The sequence below is a fragment of the Suricata suricatta genome, chromosome 3 (assembly GCF_006229205.1).
Source record: "Suricata suricatta isolate VVHF042 chromosome 3, meerkat_22Aug2017_6uvM2_HiC, whole genome shotgun sequence".
In the NCBI taxonomy this organism is placed as follows: Eukaryota; Metazoa; Chordata; class Mammalia; order Carnivora; family Herpestidae; genus Suricata; species Suricata suricatta.
Window position 1 is genome coordinate 76,038,591 of NC_043702.1, and position 23,734 is coordinate 76,062,324.

General features: G+C 38.8%; 1 protein-coding gene across 1 annotated transcript in view; it reads left to right on the forward strand.

Annotated features, from left to right (window-relative positions):
- NEB (nebulin) overlaps positions 1 to 23,734 on the forward strand; it is a 206,526-nt gene that overhangs the window by 43,207 nt on the left and 139,585 nt on the right. The window contains exons 29-47 of the mRNA XM_029934594.1: positions 225 to 323; positions 1,099 to 1,203; positions 1,298 to 1,405; positions 2,756 to 3,067; positions 3,165 to 3,371; positions 5,996 to 6,100; positions 6,797 to 6,904; positions 8,702 to 9,013; positions 10,183 to 10,389; positions 12,086 to 12,190; positions 13,460 to 13,567; positions 14,685 to 14,996; positions 15,552 to 15,758; positions 16,230 to 16,334; positions 16,488 to 16,595; positions 17,282 to 17,593; positions 18,720 to 18,926; positions 20,484 to 20,588; positions 22,150 to 22,257. Of these exons, the coding sequence (XP_029790454.1) occupies positions 225 to 323; positions 1,099 to 1,203; positions 1,298 to 1,405; positions 2,756 to 3,067; positions 3,165 to 3,371; positions 5,996 to 6,100; positions 6,797 to 6,904; positions 8,702 to 9,013; positions 10,183 to 10,389; positions 12,086 to 12,190; positions 13,460 to 13,567; positions 14,685 to 14,996; positions 15,552 to 15,758; positions 16,230 to 16,334; positions 16,488 to 16,595; positions 17,282 to 17,593; positions 18,720 to 18,926; positions 20,484 to 20,588; positions 22,150 to 22,257 (3,240 nt within the window). The remainder of the gene's footprint in view (positions 1 to 224; positions 324 to 1,098; positions 1,204 to 1,297; positions 1,406 to 2,755; positions 3,068 to 3,164; positions 3,372 to 5,995; positions 6,101 to 6,796; positions 6,905 to 8,701; positions 9,014 to 10,182; positions 10,390 to 12,085; positions 12,191 to 13,459; positions 13,568 to 14,684; positions 14,997 to 15,551; positions 15,759 to 16,229; positions 16,335 to 16,487; positions 16,596 to 17,281; positions 17,594 to 18,719; positions 18,927 to 20,483; positions 20,589 to 22,149; positions 22,258 to 23,734) is intronic.

A 23,734-nucleotide genomic window follows, 5' to 3' on the forward strand; every position in this document is an offset into this window, starting at 1 on the left:
TACTCACGCTTTCTCTCTCAAAAATAAAATAGAACATAAAAAAAAAAACCTCTGGCTTTTGTATTGTATTTATCTTTTCCCCCAAGCCAACCAAGAGCCTAGTATTCTTACCTTTAAAATCAGGAAAAATCCTCGTCCCTCCAAAATAAATCTGAGATTTTTTTATACATTAGCTTTCAGTTAAAATATCATTATTGTTTGTCTTTTTTAAATTCACCAAACAGAAAAAATACCGCCAACATCCAGACACTCTCAAGTTTACCTCGATTGAAGATGCTCCGATTATAGTACAGTCTAAAATCAACCAGGCTCAGAGAAGTGATGTAAGTGTTAATCCCATCCATATTTTAATAAATGTTAATTAGTACAAGTACATTTGTATTCCTACTATACTTATTACCTGCAGTTTTTATACAATCTAAAGAGACTCAGTTATGTAAGCAACTACAATTCTCCCAGCTTTTCATTAATAAGGTAAACCTAAATCATATCTTTAGAGTATAATGTATACTGGGCTGAGTGTCCTTTCAGCCATTGAACATTGCTGTCCAAGTAGAAGACAAGAGGGGCTACTCTTGATGACAATAAACACTACAAGCCTATTTCTAGAAAAGACCAGGAAAATGAATATAGGCAATACACCTTATGGAGAAGTTACACCGTAAGTCAGAGCTAAGACAGAAACCATAGAAGCTGCCGTAAGTCCCGTCAGTTACCCACAGATACAGTATAGATGGTTTGTGTATCCTACCCGGTTAGCCTCTTCTATGCTGAGGAAAGTGTCTGCAGGTTAGCATTTTTATCATGTCGCCTCCCTGGGCTAACTTCCGTGAGGTGCCCCTATTGAAATCCGGAGGTTCTTAAGGCATACCTAAGGACCTTTCCCAGGGCCAAACAGGTACCAGGATAGGACCCTGTGCATTGTAGATGAGACCTTGAAGGCCTACAGATCTCTGCAGGTGAATATGGGGGTGACAGAGGGAATGCCTTTCATGAAAATCACCTCTGTGCAATGTGATCGCTCTGAAATTATTTTCCTCTGTCATTTAACCACTCCTCCCTACTTTGTTTGTTTATGCATTTTTTTTCCTCCTTCAGGTTGCCTACAAAGCCAAAGGAGAAGAAATTCTTCACAAATACAGTCTGCCAGCAGACCTGCCGCAGTTCATCCAAGCTAAAGTCAACGCCTACAATATCAGTGAGGTGTGCACGTGAGCTCAGCTGCTGATCGCGTGCGCGTGTGAAGCCTTTTCTAAATGTGGCCTGAGTTGTATTCAAATGACTTTTTTTCTTTCAGAGTATGTACAAAACAGACTTGAAAGATTTGAGCAAGAAGGGATATGACCTGAGATCGGATGCGATTCCCATCAGAGCTGCCAAAGCTGCCAGGCAGGCGGCAAGTGACGTAAGTCCAGCTGGTGGTCACCTGTGTGTAACAGGGAAGTGTGGGCGAGGTGGGCGGGTTATCCCAAAGTCACCACGTCTGATGTCCCTAATTGGAAGTGAGTCCTGAAGACTATTGAGGAGGGGAAATTCCCTAAATAGACTTTTTTCCTGAGGTTAGGATTTTACTGACCAGTTCTCATCAAACACCCTTAGTTAAAGGTCTCATCCATATTGTTACACAAACTCACATTATTTCTCTTGTGGAAATAAACAAGTCACTCACTATTTAAGTCATCATAGCCTCCTGATAATACGATTTTATCGTAAAACATACTTAAATTATATGAATTCTCTCTTTCCCTTCTTTTTCCTTCATCACTTCCAGAGATGGGTGAATTGGCCCCAAGTTTCATAGTAGTCATTAGGCTCCATGAAAGTGAGGAATTCTGTTAGTCTTTGTTTCTTTTCCTTGCCTCACCTGACTCGGCTGTGAACCAGTTACTTTCCTCTTTGAGATTTTAATGAAATTGACTCAAGTCCCTGTCAGTTGACCTAGAGCTAGTGGTATACCTTCCCCTCCTGCTTGCTGCACATATTCTGAGGTTTATTGTCTTTTCATCACCTCCAGCTCCTGGCTTGCATGTGATAGTTTTTCTCTGGCTCACCTGGACTCCCCTCCCCAGATTCACTTCTCTTTCTGGTCTGCATGATCCAGAGATGGAACACAGTCCCCTCTTTTGGTTCTCCCTATGTCCCAAGCACAGCCTCACTGATTCTTTGAAATGAAGTTGACTTTGCACCAATCTAAATAAGTTACAGTGGAATAATAAATATCTGTATTCTAAGAGCCCCACCATCCAAAATTTCTTATCCACCCCTTTTCTCTGTGGGTACTCTTCTCCAGCTATTCCCCAGCCCAACACGCACACAAGCCTTCCTTCACATCTCTGCTTCTCGGTCTCCCATGCTTCTTCCCAGATCTCCCCAAGCAAGTTCAGTTATTCTCACCTTATTATTCAGAGCCAATTTGTACTCACTTCCACCTGGTTCTGGATATCTCTTTGGATATCCAAAGACTCATGAAAATTCTGCTGCTACTATAATTCTACCTTGTCACTGACATGAGTTGTGGTAACACCCCCATTTCAGCCTCTCGCAGGTGGCGGAAGCAGCTACAGACAATCAAATGGGCTCTATCTAACATTTTCATTTTACCGGGCTACATTTCAAACTGTATACCAATGAATATCTAATTGTTTGGTTATTGAAGTAATTTCTGGGGCATTCCATTGCTTTAAATCATGGTCTCCTTGTTCAGTAAAATCTTCTTAACTCCATTTTAAAATATGCCCACTTTTGTTCCCAATAGGTTCAGTACAAAAAAGATTATGAAAAAGCCAAAGGGAAAATGGTTGGCTTCCAAAGTCTCCAAGATGATCCTAAACTGGTTCATTATATGAATGTGGCCAAGATCCAGTCAGACCGGGAGTATAAAAAAGATTATGAGAAGACAAAGACAAAATACAACACGCCCCATGACATGTTCAATGTTGTGGCGGCTAAGAAGGCTCAGGACGTTGCCAGCAATGTCAACTATAAGCATTCGCTCCATCATTACACCTACCTGCCCGACGCCATGGACCTGGAGTTGTCTAAAAACATGATGCACATACAGAGCGATGTAAGTGACACTCCACCAGACAGTCCCCCCTGAGATCAGAACCTGTGTGAGAACCCACCACTCGGGCCCTTACTCCTCTTCTTTCCCTGTGCTGTAGAATGCCTACAAGGAAGACTACAACACCTGGATGAAAGGCATAGGCTGGATACCTATTGGCAGTCTGGACATAGAAAAAGTTAAGAAGGCAGGTGATGCCCTGAACGAAAAGAAGTACAGACAACATCCAGACACCCTCAAATTTACCAGCATTGTGGACTCCCCAGTTATGGTCCAGGCAAAACAGAACACAAAGCAAATCAGTGATGTAAGTACAATGAAAGAGAAGGGGCAAAGAACAGAGGGAGGCTTTAATAAAATAAGCAGCAGCTCAAATTTTTTATTCTTGGGAGCCAATAATTTTCCTTTAATTTTATTTAATTTAAAAATAACAATTAGGGGGGCTGGGTGGGTCAACCAGTTGAGCATCTGACTTTGGTTCAGGTCATGATCTGACGGTTCGTGGGTTCAAGCCCTGCGTCAGGCTCTGTGCTGACCGCTAGCTCAGAGACTGGAGCCTGCTTTAGAATCTGTATCTCTTTCTCTCTTTGCCCCTCCCCTGTTCACACTCTGTCCCTCTCTGTCCCTCAAAAATAAATAATTGTAGGGGCGCCTGGGTGGCTCAGTCAGTTAAGCCTCCGACTTTGACTCAGGTCAGATCTCACGTTCGTGGGTTCGAGCCCCGCGTCGGGCTCTGTGCTGACAGCTAGCTCAGAGCCTGGAGCTGCTTCCGGTCCTGTGTCTCCTTCTCTCTCTGCCCCTCCCCCTCTCATGCTCTGTCTTTCTCTGTATCAAAAATAAATAAAACATTAAAAAAAATAAATAAATAAAAAAGAGTTAAAAAAAATAAATAATTGTAAAAACTTTTTAAATAAAAAATAATTAAAATTCTTTTTAGTTTGGGCACCAATATTTTCTTTTTCTTCTATCTTGATATTTACTTTCCTTTTTAAAACTTCCTTTTGAGCTGCCTTTGAAATACTGTTATTGGATAAATTTGTCATGATGACAAAGTTCTACTATAGGACTACACGTGTGCCTGCGTGTGTGTGCACGCACAAATTCATCATATTCAGTGTTCTATTAAGTTGCTTATATTTGCTTTTCATATATAAAATACTAACACAGGGAAATAATTCACATGAGTGTATGGTTTGCTTCTCAGAATTCATCATAAACAAATATTATAGAGATATTCAAAAACTTATGTCTTAGAGATTAGCATGTTGTTTGTCTGCCTGTCCATGAACAATGTATATGATCTGGTTAAAGTGAGCTCTAAAGGAAAGTTAGATAGAATTAAAGGGACATCAAAAGTATTCATTTATCAATTAGTTGAATGAATGTTTTTGAACACCGTCCCTGTGCCAGGCACTGTATTATATGCTGATGGTATAAAGATGACACAGATGATCATTAGTGAGATATAGGATATGACAAGGATATAAGACAGGAATATAAAAAGGCATGGATAAAACCAGAGCATTGTCATACTGAGAGGCCAATGCTCCAGGAGAGGTATGTGCCAAATAAAAACACAGAAAGAGGTAACTGCCTGCCAAGGCTTCCCTGGCAAATAAGGGAAGGATGCATTCTTGGCAAAAGGAAAAACAGAATGACTGTCAAGAGGTAATGAGTGGAAGGACGATGAAAGGTTTGGGATTGTTATCTCATCATTGGGGGTCTTGTGTCCTAATTTATACTCTGGACATTGTGGGGTAGGTAATGGGAAGTACTCAAAATTTTAGTCCTTGGAGTTGCATGATCAGTTCTCATCATTGGGGGTCTTGTGTCCTACTCTGGACATTGTGGGGTAGGTAATGGGAAGTACTCAAAATTTTAGTCCTTGGAGTTGCATGATCGGTTCTGTGTTCTAAAAGATAGCTCTGACAAGTGCTGAGATTGCATTGGTGAGGGAAGAGCTTGGAGGTAAGGAAATGGCCTAAAAACTATGACAGAAATCTAACAGAAGGCTCATTTGGACTTCAACTAAAGTAGTAGCAATGGGAAAGGAGATGTGTAGAAGGTAGAACCAATGAGATTCTGTGAATGCTATGAAAGCATAGCTATGGTTTCTAAAGGCAGGGAGGAAGTAAAGATACCTCTTGGGTTTTTGGAAGGAATTATTTAGAATTTGAAGATTCAAATAGATCTCAGCCATTTTAGACTTTACTTATGATAAATGCATACCACTTTATATGTAATATTCCACATAGATGTGCCTAGAGATTTATATGAATAATGACAGTCAAGGGATTGGAAATCTACTTATGATTTCAATTGGGTTTTAATATTAGAAATTAGCCAATTTCTTTTTTATTACCAAGAGAAGGATACAATGCAGGTTCTGTACCATGCACTTAGCTGTCTTTCAGACATCTGTAAAAGAATAAAAAAGGGTAAATATGAAATGGTAAGCCTTTTGAGTACACTGGACTTATGTATAAGTGCCTTCATATTATGAAGAAATTACTATATGGTTTTAATGCTGCAATTATAATTGGAAAGCTTTTAGCAGAAGTGAAGGACTCATTCTAACTGCCATTTTCTAAGACCTTAAGAAATGTTAACTCCACTAGCAAACACTGAACGTTTCTGGCTTTGATGAATCCTGTTCACTCTTAATAGGGTTTCACATTAGAACTAACTTTCTATTCATCTCAGTGAAAGATTTTACTGTTTTATACTTTTCTTTCTTTTAACACACAAAGTTTTGGAATCTTTCTAAAGACAACAGAATGAGTTTTTTAAGGATAGAAAAATACCTTTCATGATTTTTAACAATAGAAATTATGGGGGACTGTGCTAAATGTGCACTTAAATGTACAATTGAAGTTTTTCCTTTTTTGTGCTATCTGTAATGCATTTTATTTTTGTGATTGTATGTTGCAGGTCTTGTACAAAGCTAAAGGAGAAGATGTGAAGCATAAATACACTATGAGTCCTGATCTTCCTCAGTTTCTCCAGGCCAAGTGCAATGCTTACAATATAAGTGATGTAAGTAGGGTTTTTGATAGTGTGTGAAATCCAGACATGATGGTAAAATAATAAAGTTTCAGAGTAGAATGGGGCCTTGATAATTATTTAGGTCAATTTCCCACACACCCTGTATTAAGCCTATCTCCCAATGATGGCTGTCTCTTGAGTCAGCCTTTTCAAGGGCAAGACAACTCAAAAGGATATACCATTTTCCCATATGTGGAGACCAACATCTGTTCCTCTCAAACTTCGACTTGGTTTTCCTAGTTTTGCAAGTAGAGAAAGTTATTATCCTGCAGAAAAATAAGAATACATGAAATCCTTTTATTACAGTAACACTGTAATTTTTAAAGTTAACCCCTGGTTCTTCCCTTGTCCTTTCTTTCAAAAGACTAGACAACTTCATTTTCTCCATCTGGTCCTCACATAACCATGGTTTCCAGGATCTGTACTCGGAATGCACTCCAGTTTCTCAATAGTCCGCTTCAGTAGGTAGCCAAACCAGGTTTGGGTGAATAATTGGTGCAGAGTCCTATAAGTTCATGCTACACCAAGTGTGACATTTTGCTACCATAACTTCCTAATGCAATCTCTTGGATATAGGAGATTCCTTTCTTATAGCTAGAAGAGAAGAAAACAATCCCAGTAATTGAGGAATCACTTTAGCTGATTATTACGCAGCATGCTGACATCCTTTTTCTTTTTCTATCCCAGGTCTGTTATAAACGGGACTGGCATGATTTAATAGCCAAGGGCAATAATGTGCTTGGTGATGCTATTCCCATCACTGCAGCCAAAGCATCCAGAAACATTGCCAGTGATGTGAGTAAAACTTTTAGGTGAAATGTGGGTGATTGCCTTTTTAAACAGTAATCTAATATGTGCTTGTCTAAATGATGCTCCGTTGAAAACAATATGTCGAATTAATGACATTCAAATTCTCCACAAAATATTGTTTTGAAAACCTGTCACTTTTTCAACATTCCTTGATTCTTTTCAGTTGACCCCACTTGGTAGAGCTGTCATAAATCTGACAGCCACTTTCTCCTTGATTCATAGCCCAAATTACCTTTACTGACACATTTCTCTGACAGCCCACATTTATTTTCAATGAGAACACTCTGACAGTAACACATTAAATTCAGATGATTGCCTGCATTATAATTGTATTAAGATTGGAAAAATGCTATACAAAATGTAAAGATTTTATAAACCAAATGGTAAAAGGCCCATCTTTTTAGAATATAATCTTGGTTCATGTAAATTGATGCCCATTTCATCTGTAATAGGAAAAGTATACACTTACACTTCTTCCTGTTACTGAAAATCAAAAATTTCAGTAAGCAAGCATGCCCTGTAGACTTCACTGACACATACTACTTTGGAGGCTACAATCACGGTTTAGGAAAAGAGAAGTAAGAAACTACCCAACTGTACAGACCACCTGGGAGCTAGTGGTGTGCTAATTCTACAACTTTCCTTGTAGGCATGCCACTGAAAATGTGTTCCTCAAAGATTTGCACACTGCTATGAAATTAATTTCTAGTTTAAGAACAAAGTGAAAGTCTAAAATATGACATTATCCTTTTTTTTTTTTTTTTTGAGAGCTTGCACAGAGCTTTATCTCACATGGCTAGAAATGCCTTGATAATCCTATTGCCTGCTAAACTCTTATTTGTAAGTCAGTGCCTAGGTGACAAGAGCAGGGTACCTGCAGAGTTTGGGTGGATTTGCGTTCTCTTACCTAAATATTGAGGTTTTGACCTGTAACAAATAGTGGGGTCAATCCACACCCCATCACCAGTTCCAGCAGGGAGACACCACGGGCCGTAGAGCTTTTGCAGGTAGGCCTTTACTGATGGGGAAAGCTCACAGCCAGTCCTGCCTTTGCTGCAGTTCTTTAATTCCTCTGCAGCTGCTTCAGCAGTGAGCTTGGAAAGTTGCTGCTGAAAAAATGTGTGGGGAAGGCCCAGCTCCCTGCCCAAGCATCTAAATCAATGCCACCTAGTAAGAAGAGGGTTTTTATTTTAACTTCAGTCAGTCAGCCTGAGACAACACGGTAATGTTTTCCACCCCCACCCCAAGAAAAACTGAGTGTGAACTTTCACATGGAATCCTTTAGAGTTTCTTCTGCATCTGTTGCATACATATCACTTGGCCAATGGGAATAGCAAATGGAAGATTTTCTCAACTTCTAATATTCTTTGATGTATGATAACATTCTATGATGGTGATAACATATTGACTTGGGAAAATTCACATCCCCAGGAAAACAAGAGGTATTGGCTGTATATTTGGAATGTGTCTTGTTTATGTTAAGCATGCAAATTCAGTTGACTTTAAGTAAAGTTCTATATGCAAATGCATTTGAAGGATTTATAGCAAAGAAAGAAATTGGGCATGAATTTATCATGCTACCCATTTGTAAGCCAGCAATGCTGGAAATGAATGTTTTCTGAACTTTCTGGGGACTATTGGGGGTGGGTGGGTGTGGTTTGCACTTCTTGTACACTCTTCCAGAAAGTCATAATGTTCTAAGTGCCTTTGTGTGTGAATATACTTGATGCACCTAATGCTATCAATGCCTGGGACTTTGCTAACCAAATTTTGCCTTCGCAGTATAAATACAAGGAAGCTTATGAGAAGTCAAAGGGAAAGCAAGTGGGTTTTAGAAGCCTTCAGGATGATCCCAAGCTGGTCCATTATATGAACGTGGCGAAGTTGCAGTCAGATCGTGAATACAAGAAGAACTATGAGAACACCAAAACCAGCTACCATACCCCTGGGGACATGGTTAGCATTACTGCTGCAAAGATGGCTCAGGATGTTGTTACCAACGTCAACTACAAACAGCCGATACACCATTACACATACCTACCTGATGCCATGAGTCTCGAGCATACCAGGAATGTGAATCAAATTCAGAGTGATGTGAGTATGTATAACATAACAGACCCAGAAATGTTGGTACTTGAGGGATAATCATTTCCTGCCATTTTAGTTGACTTTGCAATACAGTGATATTTGAAAAGTGCATTTTTGGGGGGCACCTGGGTGGCTCAGTCTGCTAAGTGATTTTGGTTCAGTCATGATCTCACAGTCATGAGATCGAACCCCGAGACCAGCTCCATGCTGGGCATGGAGCATGCTTGGGACTCTCTTTCTCTCTCTCTCTCTTACTCTGTCAAAAGGAAAAAATATATATTATATATATTATATGTATAATATATATATTATATATTATATATTATTGTATATATAATAAACTCTATTGAAAGACTAACAAATGCATGGTAGGCTGTTTTTGCTGGCTTTCTCTGCTCCTATTTTAGTCCTTGACATTGTCTTTATTATGGATCAAAGGTAAAACTGTATTCCACTAAGTATAGAAACCACCTTGATTCTCAACAAGAAGAAATGGTTGCTACTTCAGTGGTGATATATATATATATATATATAATGCAAAAGAGTATTCTCTGTTCTTTCTGAACCCAGGAAAGTTTTTTTCTTTTTTTAACTAAAAAATCACACTTTCATGCATGTTAATCTATGTAATGAGTCATCTAAAATGAACCAGGAAGACTTTGTGATTGCAGCATGATTCATGGTGAGCTGCATAGGGACGGTGTTTAATATTCAGGGCATTTCCTTCTGCAGGAACCAGATTTCTGTAAGAATCATCCTCTGTAAGGGAAGATAAGATGTTCATTTATAGTTGCTCAACGAGGGTGTCTCTCCCCGCTGAGATCAGGAATAGACTAGGTGGACAGTATGGGTGAAATTCAAAGTGGTGGGATTTTCAGTGAAATCAAAAAGAAAGCCTAATTTATTATCAAAAGAGAATTTTTTTTTAGTATTACCCATGGAAATATGTGCCCTAGATTCCCTCTATGTTGTATAATGCACTCTAATAAGAGACTGCTTTTTCTTATTACCAAATTTTGGGTAAGAAGCTCAGTGGCAGACATAGAAGCTTCTTTATAGACATGAACAGGCTACAAGTGTTGCTATTCATTTCCTTTGGATAGAATTGCAGATTTCAGAGACATATTTTGAGTATTCTGTTGGATATCTTCTCATATGAGGTTACTCTCTTACAGAATGTATATAAAGACGAGTATAACAACTTCTTCAAAGGCATTGGATGGATCCCTATTGGTTCTCTAGAGGTTGAGAAGGTCAAGAAAGCAGGTGATGCTTTAAATGAGAGGAAGTATCGACAGCACCCAGATACTATCAAGTTCACAAGTGTGCCTGATTCCATGGGCATGGTTTTGGCTCAGAAGAACACAAAGCAGCTCAGTGATGTAAGTCCCTTCAAAAGGGTTTGTCCATGAATAACACCCACCTGACCATCCTACTTAATCCAACACTTGAAGGTGCATCTGTATTAGCATATCAGCTGCCTTCAGGGTATAATAGGAAGGTTTTACTTTTGAAACAACTTGGAACTTGAACATGAAACTGGGAGGGGAGAAGGAGGATTTTCCAAATTTGCTTCATTTCCCAAATGTAGAGAATCTGTGCTATTTATAAGCAGACCCCTATCATTATACACATGAAATGAAATAAAATGATTACTGTATTATCTGTGATTCCATTTGAATTGTAAACTGAGCTATTTATTGCTATGAGTTGCGATCATTCTACCTGGCTACACGGAGGGAAGGCACAATGTCCTAATTCTCTTGCATAAGAGCTCTGTGTTCTGAAAAGCAATCCCAAAAGAGGCCTCTGGGGAGGAGGTAAGCAGTTTACTTTCAGAGTCAGCTGAGTCTCATTTCTGAGCCGAGGTCTATCTGGACCCTTATACTTAGAGCCTAATCAAAATGCTCAGTGCTTCACCTCATTTTGTAGTTTCAAGTTCTGTTAAAATGCCTCCACCAGAAAGAGAACAGTAAGTAAAAGCAAAAATGTGTGTTCTTTGCTCCAGATATTAGATGGTGGGGAATGCTTTCCTTGGCTCAGATCTAAGGATTATTTGTGGATTTTCTCAGGCCGGTCTCTGCTCTCATATTACTATGGATATTTTGAGATTAATTCTATTTTAGTGGTAATAAATGTATAGTTTCTTATTTCTTTTGTTCTGACTGAAGTGTCCCTTCTCACTGTGTTTTTCCAGTGAGCTAGGAGAACTACACACTAATTTTCTTCCCCATCCCAATAAATGCCATCAACATCTACTCAGTTACTCAAACTTGGATGTCATTAGTGATGCCTTCCTGTGTGATCCCTCCATCAGTGCATCTGCTGAGCTAGCCTTCTAAATCTCTCCAGTGTCCTGTGGAGCACTTGTCTGTCTTCCAGCTCCCCACAGTCATAGTTTGGTCTTTCCTATCCCTCATGGACACCTGGATGGTATCTGGCCTCCCTGCCTGGGGCCACCCATGACAGCCAGAAGAATTATCTTAAAATATGAATCAGATCCCTCTTATATTTTAAACCTCTTGGTAACTTCTCCTTGAACATACATCTAAGCTTGTTACCTTGGCTGAAAAGACCCTCAACTCTGTGGCTCTGCTCCCCATCCTGTTAAAATCTGCCAGGGCCCCTCAGACTCCAGAGCTCTGCTTTGGCCTGGACCCCTCCCCTTTCTTCACATCTGGACATAAATGTCCACTCCTTAGACAGCCTTTGCTGACCACCCTTGTTTCTTTCCTAAAGTTACTCTATTTACAACACATCACACACTCTAGCTCTTATAGTTTACATTTTTATTCTGTCTCCTCTACTGCACTATAACCCTCAAGAAGACTGGTCTGCCTTTTTCAACCATTTGCATTGAAAAAACCTATCCCCCTACCTAGCCCATAGTGCTGTCCAGTAAATATTGGTAGACTAAGCAAATGAATATATCTACTAACACCTTGCCGTATGATAGTACAGGTATTTGACTTGAATATGGCAAAACACAAATGATAGCCTTCCCTTATAAATGAGTGTGTGCTTGATGAAACTTACATTAATATCAGCTAATTTGCATGCTGCCTCCTTTGTTTTTAGTTGAACTACAAAATAGAGGGAGAAAAACGGAAGCATAAGTACACTATGGACCCTGAATTGCCTCAGTTTATTCAGGCCAAGGTCAATGCCTTCAACATGAGTGATGTGAGTATTTGGCCTGGTGCCAGCCTAATATTGCTAACATGGGCCTCCTCTTTCCAGTTCTGTATAATTCTAGCAGTGGGAAATTTAAGGGGACCAAACTGAGTATGGATCTTTTGAGTCTCTGTTGCAAAGTCATTGAGAAGACATGATGGCTGGTTAACCCGGAGGCTCCTCACCCCCTTTCTCGTCCTTGGAATGTACATTCTGCCCACCATTCCCACCGTGGGAGACATTTTCAAGGATGCAGCCTCGATAGAGCAATATGTTGTTGAGACCATCTGACTGGCATACGTAATGGAACCCAGTTAAGGCCTCTGTATAAACTTTAAAGATTGTGGTGGGCAGGTGAGGAGATCTGATTGTCTCATGGCTGCCCATGACAAACCTTGTGTGTACGTTACCTTTTTTATTAAACCTGTCACCTACCAATCTCCAGTGGTCTTCCTCTTTGTTCAGGCTTGCCTTGCACTCCATGTATGGGGGCCAATTTTTGAATCAACAATTTATAGATTGAACCTTTATCATAGAACATGAGACTAGAAGCTACCCTAAAATTTGATTTAATACAAGCTTTTCTAAACTGTGGGCTATGACTCATTAGTGGGTTATAAAATCAATCTAGTAAGTTGTATTCCATTTTTTAAGACGTGAAACAAAATGAAATACATAAGACTAGAAAATACAGTAATGAGTAATCTGTAATTAGGAAAAGTATTGCTTTGTATAATTTTTATTTCAGTCATTAAAACTTGTATAAAAGTTTATTATTAATTTTCTTTCGAAACTTTTTTTTGCATGTAACTAGCCTCTTGGGTAGTCTAGATTCATAATTGATGGTAATGTTTAAATTCACTATTAAGAGTTGTTTACTTTTGCTCTTAAAAAAAGTTGGTAATTTCTAATTTAAAAACATAATCAAATGTGGATAAAATTGTTCATTTCTTAAAAGATAACTTAGTCATTCTTCCTAACATTCTAGGCTCTCTTTTATCTCTGAATAAAGTTTTTTGGTACTCATTTCTATGCTTTTGGCTTATTTAAAAATTTTCCTGCTTTTGTAAGTAATATTTAAACATTACTTAAATCTGGGTGGTACTACATCTGAATTTTGTACTTCAGTATTCATATCTTTCTATAAGTTTAAATTGCTTCATTACAAAAAAATAAGAAAACTAAAGTATTACATGCTTGTTATAGAAGAGTTTGAAAATATAGAAATATATTCAAGTAGAATAATAAAATAATAAAATGCTCTTTCCTTTTTTCAAGTCTCATTATAAAGCAGACTGGAAGAAAACTCTTGCTAAGGGCTATGATTTGAGATCAGATGCCATTCCCATTGTTGCTGCAAAAAGTTCAAGGAATATCGCTAGTGATGTAAGTCTAATCTGAAGGTAGAAAACTCTTCTCTATATTTTAAAAGTCTTTATGTGGTATATGAGGCCATATAAGCTATATTAGGAAATAAAATAGTATTAAAATATTTCCTAACACCCTAAGTGCCAATGATTTTTTTATATTACTTCAAAATCTTTAGAAGTTCAATACAAAGAAGAAAAAATCTTAAACTGTGAAATGTTTAGTACTCTCATGGTATCATTATGAACTTCGGAAACTGCTTTTTATTTGAATTTTTTCAAGAAATAAACCTTGGCATACTAAAATGTCACAAAATCAAAGTCTCCAAGTATTTTAAAAGCATACAATTTTCACAAAGAAAAAATCTGATAAAATATAGGGGTGCCTGGATGGCTTATCAGTTAAGTGTCTGACTTCAACTCAAGTCATGATCTCATGGTCTGTGGGTTTGAGCCCTGTGTCGGGCTCTGTGCTGACATCTCAGAGCCTGGAGCCTGCTTCAGATTCTGTGTCTCCCTTTCTCTCTGCCCCTCCCTGGATCACACTCTGTCTCTCTCTCTCTCTCTTTCTCAAAAATGTATTAACATTAAAATTTTTTTTAAAAATCTGATAAAATATGGAAAACCATATATAGATTAAATGAGAGGATTTTAGTTAAACTACTTAATTACTTTTTATAAATTAAGTTATATTTTCTATATGAATTGATATAATACATTGGTAGAATAAAAATTCATTTGGAGTTGAATACACTTAATTTGTATAATCGCTCTGCTGAAATTTAGTCAGGATTACCCAAATACTTTATAAAGTAATGCAGTTATTTTTGGAAATGATTACAAAAAAATCCTTACTCAACTTTTCAGGAACCTTTGAGAGTACTCAAAGAATCTAATTATGAATAATCTAGATGTAAACGACAAATTGCCCCATTCTTAATTATCCCTAGAGCAAATCCCAAGACCCTCCATCAGAAATACTTTCCTAGTTACTTATTTAAAAAATATTTAAAAAACGTAGATGTTACCTGGATTCAGACCAAATTTGGCTATTGCTTACTTTGTTATATAAATTCAATGTAACACTTTAGTATTTCCTGTAATTGACCCTATCAAACTTCTGTCTTTCTTTTTAGTTCAAGTATAAGGAGGCTTATGAGAAAGCCAAAGGCAGGCAAATTGGATTTCTCAGTCTTCAGGATGATCCTAAACTGGTTCATTACATGAATGTAGCCAAAATACAGTCAGATCGTGAGTACAAAAAGGGCTATGAAGCCAGCAAGACCAGGTATCACACACCCTTGGACATGTTCAGCGTGACAGCAGCCAAGAAATCTCAGGAGGCTGTTACCAACACCAACTACAGGCAACCCTTCCACAACTACACTCTGCTGCCCGATGCCTTGAATGTGGAGCATTCCAGGAATGCAATGCAGATCCAAAGCGATGTACGTAACAATTGTTGTGGGCATAGAATTAGTTATCCGTTTCTAGCCAGTGGGAGGGACAAACAAGAAATTGGCAATTCCATTTACTTCATTTTAAACCTGGTTGGACTCATTATAATTAGGGATCCTCTCTAGAATTTGGAGTTTTAGAATTTCACTCATGTGAACTATATATAGCTTTAACATTTTTGTTTTAGTTATTATATATGTGGATGTGTGTGTATATATGTGTTAGACACAATATATGATGCATTTTATGAAAAGCTAAGAGTTTCAAATGGATATACTATCTTTTCCAGTGTAAAGTTCTTTCACCTTTTCCTTCAAGAAAGTTAAATTTAAAAAGAAATTATTGGGTCAGGTTTTCCTGTTCAAAACCACCATGATTTCAATCACTTTGTAATTTGTTTTTTTTCCAAAAGAGGTAGGGGGGAATAAAAAGGTTATTCTCTTTTCCCTCTTTTTTTATCTTTTTGATAATGAGTAAATCATCTAGCCAAAGAAACTCAAGCCCTGACTATTTCTGAAATGAAAATTTCCTTTTTCATTGTAAAGAATCTATACAAATCCGACTTCACCAACTGGATGAAAGGGATCGGCTGGGTCCCCATAGAGTCACTGGAGGTGGAGAAGGCAAAGAAAGCAGGAGAGATTCTTAGTGAGAAGAAGTATCGCCAGCACCCCGAGAAGCTGAAGTTCACCTATGCTATGGACACAATGGAACAAGCACTTAACAAAAGTAACAAACTGAATATGGATAAGGTAAGAGCCCAACTGCTGGGCCCATTCCGAGAATCCTCACAGCGCTGGAGCCACGGAGCCTGGCAGTGCCCCTAAAATCTTCATCAGAATTTTTAATCTTTGTGATAGTCTTGGCGGTGGTGGTGGGAGGGGGAGTTCTGTAATGTTCACCATCTCTAGGGAGCTCTCCCATACATGGATCCTCAGACTGTCTGTGTGCACTACACAGAGTATGACAGAACCGCAAATCTCCATGTAGTGTGAGATTGGGGCAATGTGGCATGTGTTGTTTAGGTGGAAGGGGGTTCCCTTGTTTGATAGTTTTTCCCCTCATTGTGTGTTCAGTCTCATCACCCCATCTTCTTGCTATTTTATCCATTTCCCAGTATCAGATTTAATCTCTCCTATCATGGAGAAGTGAGTCTCTTTCTCCTTATAGCACTGTTAAAACTTGTCCTGCTCTACAATCTGTGCCTGTTCTTCTCATTGCAGAGGCTTTACACTGAGAAGTGGAACAAAGACAAGACCACCATTCATGTCATGCCAGACACTCCAGACATCTTACTTTCCAGAATGAACCAAATCACCATGAGTGATGTAAGTAGATTAATAAGAACAAAGTGGGTCAGAAGGTTGGAGGAACTAGTATTTATGGATTGTCTCTCTTTTACATACCAACCGCTTCAAAATCAGGATTCCCATTCTAACCCAAATAACAAGCTGCTGGTGTTACTCTTTTTCATCATTTAGAAACTGTACAAAGCTGGCTGGGAAGAGGAGAAGAAGAAAGGATATGACCTGAGGCCTGATGCCATTCCAATAAAGGCTGCAAAAGCCGGTAGCGACATTGCCAGTGATGTAAGTACTTCCACTGGGCTTTCATTAGGCTCAGCCAATGAGACACAAATAAGCCAAGTTCATGGGCATATTCAAAAGCTGCAGTCAACCCTACCTAGTGTTGGTAGGATCATCGTTCCAATTTTAGTATATGTGCTGCTGAAGCGAACACAGTGTTGTGGGATCATCAACCATGAAACACATAAGACACTCCCTTCACCCAGTCCCAGGACCCTCTTATCATTTGTTCATTATTTGATGTAAAAAGTAACTGTGTCATGTTAAGACGTGTTGCTTTTAGAGTATTCAGATCATTTATAGGCAATTCTGGGCAAACATAGGGATGCAATCTGCACATTTTACCCAGGAGACCCATGATCTGACTCTTTCCTGAATTAAAGATGCACCAGAAGAAATTGTGCCTATACCTTTTTTGATTAGACACCTGAGTGAGAAGACCTGCTCTCTAAAGCACCCTAAAACAACTTGTTTATACATCTCTTTGATTAACTCTGAGTTAATTTTATTTCTGTGGAGTCAAGTCTGGCAAGAAATTTGAAGTAAAAAGACTTTGCTCCCGGCCCCTGTGAGCTTCTCTCTAATTGTATAGTAGCTCTAAAACCATACACCTATGACAAAGTTCATGCCATCTAATGAATTACATTTTGTAACTAACTTCATCCCCATGCTTTCTTTCCCATCCACAGTACAAATACAAGCAGGCCTATGAACAAGCCAAAGGGAAACACATTGGCTTCCGGAGCCTAGAGGACGACCCCAAGCTGGTGCACTTCATGCAGGTGGCCAAGATGCAGTCAGACCGGGAATATAAGAAGGCGTATGAGAAATCCAAGACATCCTTCCACACCCCGGTGGACATGTTCAGTGTGGTGGCAGCGAAGAAGTCTCAGGAAGTGGCCACCAACGCCAACTACAGAAATGTGATTCATAACTACAACATGCTTCCTGACGCCATGGGCTTTGAATTGGCCAAAAATATGATGCAGATTCAAAGTGATGTACGTGAGAGCCACATCAGTTGTAGAACATTGACTCTGGATAATAAGTGAAACCTTAATGACCCTAAATCATTATGAAAATCCTGAAAGAATCCATGTGTAATTTCCCACCAAATTGTTTATTTTTTTTAACCTTTGTTGAATTTATTTCTTTTAACAAAAGGGGATAAATTCTAGAAACTAAAGTCTTACTTTCTACTATTCTTGCTGTGAGGATTGTCGAGTGCTGGATCGAGTGATTGCAAATGAAACTTTGTGGCAGAGAACATGCTGAAGGAAGCATCTCCAGCAAAGAGAGTCAGAAGCACAAATGACTCCTGATACAGGAGTAAGACAGATAACTTGATAGCTCGTGCCCCTCAATCCTAACCAGCTTTCCTCCCACTACTTCCAACTTTACAACTGCCTGTATTATTGGCTCATAAAACATTGTGGTGAGGCCTGAGGCAGCGACTGGAATGAATGTGAGAAAGGAACAGAATTGAGCTATAGGCCATTTACTTGGTGGCTGTGAGAGGGAATTTAAATTACAAGCCAAAGGCAGGCCATGCAAAGCATGTGTTTCTCTTTGGGAATGTAAAACCTGAGCTATTAATTGCTGGGGGTGGGGTACATAAGTAAGTGTTCATATAAAACCAACTCATGGTAGAGTTGCAGAGGAAAATATTAGAATTGAGGTCGGGGGGAAACAAAAATTTGCACAGAGTACTAGTGAGGCTTCTGGTATACCTAAGAGAGTTATAACACTGGTGGGTGAGCAAAGCTTACAGTCAAAGAGAGAACCAGGGTCCCAGTGATCTTCTGTAAACCAAGGGAACTTGGGAATTTTTGTAAGAACGTTAGGCCAGCATAGTTACTTTTCTTGAGAGAATAGTCACGTGATAGTTAACCTAGTTGGTATTTCTTAGCATTTTTTCTTTAATGAAGGCATTGAGGAAAATAAATCACAAGGATATTACTGCTTGTTTTTAATTTCTCATGTAGGAAAATGTGAAAAAGATACCATTTAGGGACCAAAAAGAGTTGAAATTTGATAATCTATTGGTTGAACACTTATGGAATATTGAACATCCACTCATGGTTCTTGGCAGTTTCTTCTCATCCATAAACCTTTCCTCTTTTGCAGAATCAGTACAAAGCTGACTATGTTGACTTCATGAAGGGCATTGGATGGCTCCCTCTGGGCTCCCTGGAGGCTGAGAAAAACAAGAAAGCCATGGAGATTATCAGTGAAAAGAAGTACCGCCAACACCCAGACACTTTGAAGTATTCCACTTTGATGGACTCAATGAACATGGTTTTGGCCCAGAATAATGCAAAAATTATGAATGAAGTAAGTCTTTCAGTAATGTGATATTTCCTAAGCACCAGGAAAAAGCCAGGCATTATTACATTTGACCTATGGGTTTTGCTAATAGTTTTAGGGCATCACAAGGTTTATTCAACTTTGCAAAAGGGACTTGTGGTTGGGGCCCCTGGGGGACTCAGTTGGATAAGAGTCAGACTTCAGTTCTGGTCATGATCTCAGGTCCATGAGTGTGAGCCCTGAGTTGGGCTCTGTGCTGACAGCTTAGAGCCTGGAGCCTGTTTCAGATTCTTTGTCTCCCTTTCTCTCTGCCTCTCCCCTGCTCATTCATGTTCTTTCTCAAAAATAATTAAGCATTAAAAAAATTTTTTTTAAAGGAACGAAACTTGTAGGTAAAAAAAGATAGAAATAAGTCCTAAATTGTGGCCCCCCCAAATGTTTAGTGAACCACTCTTCTCCACAGACATAACAAAATAAATATGAATTGTTTCTTTTCATGCACATTTTGTAACAGAGTCTTGGTTGTCTAAGATGAGGTTGAGTAGAAGTTCATGACACTGAATCAGCAGATTGTTTGCCTGATGACTGGGTATTGCAGCCCACCCTGTCTCCTAGCTGCTTCAGTGGAATTGAAGAAGACTCTTAGATTATGTGGCTATAGCAGCATTCGGAGCCAGGGCCTTCTGTGGGCAAATCATGAGAGCAGTTGTTCTCTATCAGTAGTTCCTTGGATCATTAATTATTCTACCCTTTAGAAAAAGCTTACTGTAGTTTTTAAAATTTATTAGCTATAATAAATATCAGGACCAACAAGCACATCAACCTTGTATTTCTCTTTTTAAGTTACAAATAATAAAATAATTGCAACAGCATTGGTATGGATCATGATTTCAAATGCTGTTGATTGGCAAAAGCAAAAAATATTTGGGCTTTAGCATTAAACAGTTGCAGAAAATTATGGTCCTACTTACACTAGAGAGAGCTGTATTATGCTAAGTCTCTGAGTCAGTCCCTTGGAATCTTCTGAGAAAGAAAAATGTTTTGTCAAGATGACCAGTGTCTTTGATACGGACTTGCCTAAAAGAGAAGGCACGAATCTCAGTGCCCCTCTTAAGAGTTAGTTTTTAAACTATCACAGGCACACATAAACCTTTCATTTCTTTTTCATCATTAATGATTTATTAATCATTTCAGAATAATGATGCCAAGATGAGAATCCTCATCCTCTTACTGCAGAGTTGTGGAAATTATGGCCCAGACCTGCTGTGTGTCTTTAGGCAGGGTATGTTGCTTCTCTGGGCCATGATTTCCTCAACTCTGCAACAAAAGATTCAACTGATATCTCTTAGTATAGCATTTGCTATTTCTATGCTTCTCATCTTGGCATCATTTTACTTTCCATCTTATATAATCTCCACAGTCTGGTTTGAAGGAGTATCTTTTCCATTGAAAAAATAAGATCTGGTTAATAAAAATACATAAAATATTGATGTGTATATATACATAATATATGTTAAATGAGCACATTTTAAGATGTGTAAATGCTTTCTTTCCTTTTTTTTTTTTTTTTTTTTAACTCTCCAGCATCTCTATAAACAAGCATGGGAGGCTGATAAGACCAAAGTCCACATTATGCCTGATATCCCCCAGATTATTTTGGCAAAGGCAAATGCAATTAATATGAGTGATGTAAGTATAATCCCACCTGGTTTATTTGAACTAGTATAAACAAATTAAGTAATGTCTCAACTATGAGAATGAATGTTTTGAAAATAAGAGTAGGAATCCACAAATGAGAATCTTAATCTTGCTTTGCTAAGAGTTGGAGCAGGCCTGTCGATGGGACTGGGACCCAGCAGTTAGGAATCTGAAGGGCAGTTCGATTTTGTTGGGGGAGGGGGGGAACTCCTTCTCAGACTAAGAGACCTGGCAGGAAGATAAAGTCTTGCCCCTCCCACCCCAGAAGAGAAAAAGGAAGTGAAAATCCTAGGGCCCCATTCTTGGAGTCTCTCTACCAGTCCTCTGAGATGGTCCTAGAGAGGGGGGTCTCGGGAAAAGTTAAATGGAAAGGGAAGATGAACACTTGGAAGAATTTGGAGCAAGCCCCATAACAAGGAATGTTCAACAGTTAGTGTTAGAAAATGCGTAGGTGTTTTATTTCACTTTCTTTCTCAACCTAACCATAGTTGCTAGGAAATCTCCAGTCCTACCAGTGTTTTTTTCCTCTTTGAATTCCACAAGGATTTGGGGTTGATGACTCATTTTTGTATTGTAAAATCCACACAGTTACATAAATAAAAGTGTCAACTGCAAAACAGTGAACTTTTGATGTAAGAGTATGGTGGCTTTGTGGTCTTTCCTTGACTCTTAATTGATAAAAACATACAATTAGAATCTGCTGGGCTTTTGTATTTTTAAAAAGCATATTAACAACCTAAGAGATCATTAACTTTTTCTGGTAGTTTCTTGAATATACGTTTGGGTTTGTAGTAGACTGTTTTCAAACACAATTTTGTTATTGGTAAGAACATTTGGCCATTGAACCAATAAATTTGAGCATTCTGCTCAAAAATAAAAATGATGCCACAGTGCTAGTGTTTACTCTTTAAAAATAAGTGCAGCTGCTAGGGATTTACCCGAGGGATACAGAAGTGCTGATGCATAGGAGCACATGTACGCTGATGTTCATAGCAGCACTGTCAACAATAGCCGAAACATGGAAAGAGCCTAAATGTCCATCACCTGATGAGTGGATCAAGAAGATATGGTATATATATATACAATGGAGTATTACATGGAAATGAGAAAGAATGAAATATGGCCATTTGTAGGAAAGTGGATGGACCTTGAGGGTGTCATGCTAAGTGAAATAAGTCAGGCAGAGAAGGACAGATACCATATGTTTGCACTCATACGTCTAGCAGGAGAACAGGAGAAACCTAATGGAGGACCAGGGGGAGGGGAAGAGGGAAAGAGAGTTGGGGAGAGAGAGGGACACAAAACTTGAGAGACTATTGAATACTGAAAATGAACTGAGGGTTGAAGGGGAAGGGAGAGGGGGGAAAGAGGTGGTGGTGATGGAGGAGGGCACTTGTGGGGAAGAGCCCTGGGTGTTGTATGGAAACCAATTTGACAATAAACTATTTTTAAAAAAATAAACTTCAAGGAGACTTTAAAAAAAAATAAAAAATAAAAATAAGTGCAGGCTTTTCTATTTAGAAGAAAATTATTCCCTTGCCTCTCTTTACAGAAACTCTACAAACTTTCTTTGGAAGAATCTAAAAAGAAAGGTTATGATCTCAGAACTGATGCAATTCCTATCAAAGCTGCCAAAGCCTCAAGAGATATTGCAAGTGATGTAAGTCTGCAGGAAAGCACTCCCCTGACTGGGTTGTTGTTGTTGTTGTTGTTGTTTTCTAATTTACCAAAATAATAAGGGCTAAGTTTTAGAAACACTCAATGGATAAAATATGGGGGGAACAAAGCATGCCTGCTAACAATGGCCTCCTTCTATTCAATAAGTGCTTCGTAGGTTTGCTGTTTTGTTGTGTCTGGTATTTCTGGAAAAAAAAAAACGCAAAAAAAACCAGAATGCCAACCACATTATGACCACATATCTTTGTGCTCCCTGGCTTATGAGATCTAGGTGAATTTTCTTTAAACTCCATCCCCAAGGCTATGGCCTGTAGAAATCCGAAGCCCTTCACCAAGCTTTCCTGCTGAAAGACTTGGGATATTCTTGTTCCTGCCTCTTAGGAACTAACTGTCCTTCTAACAGGGTGTCTCATTAGTGGTATACTAGGGGTGCTGATATTTTGCACTTGTGACAGCTTGATTATTACATAATGAGGAATTTGCAAGCCAGATGTTAAATTCTTGGTAGCTTGACATCAGCCATGGTGGGAATATTTACATCACAGAAGTCCACAAACATTGCAGATGAGGGCTTTTTCTCTCTGGACAGCTGGTGTGCCAACACGCCATTGCCATGTCACCTGTGTGAAACTCAGTTCTTTCATTTGGTTGTTTCCACAAGCAATCTACTCACAGTGAGCACTGAGTGATTTGGGGTAATGACAAGAGCACATTTCAGAGCAGTCTCCTTAGCCCCTACAATGACACTTTCTCTGTCATTTCCATGCTTGTTCTTCATCTTTCCTACCTGTCCATCCTGATGCCACTATCACGTTGTCCTGAAATTTCCAAATTCTTTTCCCTCTATTATGCTGGAGTAATTTGGCTCCCTGAGCTTTTACCCCCTAACTTGTACACTCAAACTGACAAGAGATAGGCAGAATAAAAGCTTTCCATGTATCAGGATCCTCCGTCTGTAGAAGTTGATAAATAGTAAAACTTCTTCCCCATTATGCCAGTCTTAAGGGAAAAAGAGCTCTATAAATATAAACCACTCTAAAATGATATCTCATAACTAAGCGTATTCAACAGTTAAAAACTGGCTGAATGATTTCTTAGGGCAGCATTAAACTGCTTAGAATATTATGCTTTTTTCACTCATTTGCTATACTCTTAGCCCCTACTGAAGGTATCTTTAACACCAGCAACAGGGTATGTGTGGAAGTCAGTGTGGTATATCATCACACTGTCTGGGTTCTAATATTTAGTGATCTTAGCAAGTCGCTCACTTCTCTGGGTCTCAGCTTATGCATCTGTAACACGGAGGCAGTAATAATAACTTTGTAATTTACCTCATACCTTATAGTTGTGAGTATCAAGTTGCACAAAAAATGTGAAAAATGTGTTTTGTAAACTGTAGAATTCTATACAAGTATCACTTTGTATGAAATACAGAATAGTGACACTAGCATGCTTCTAAT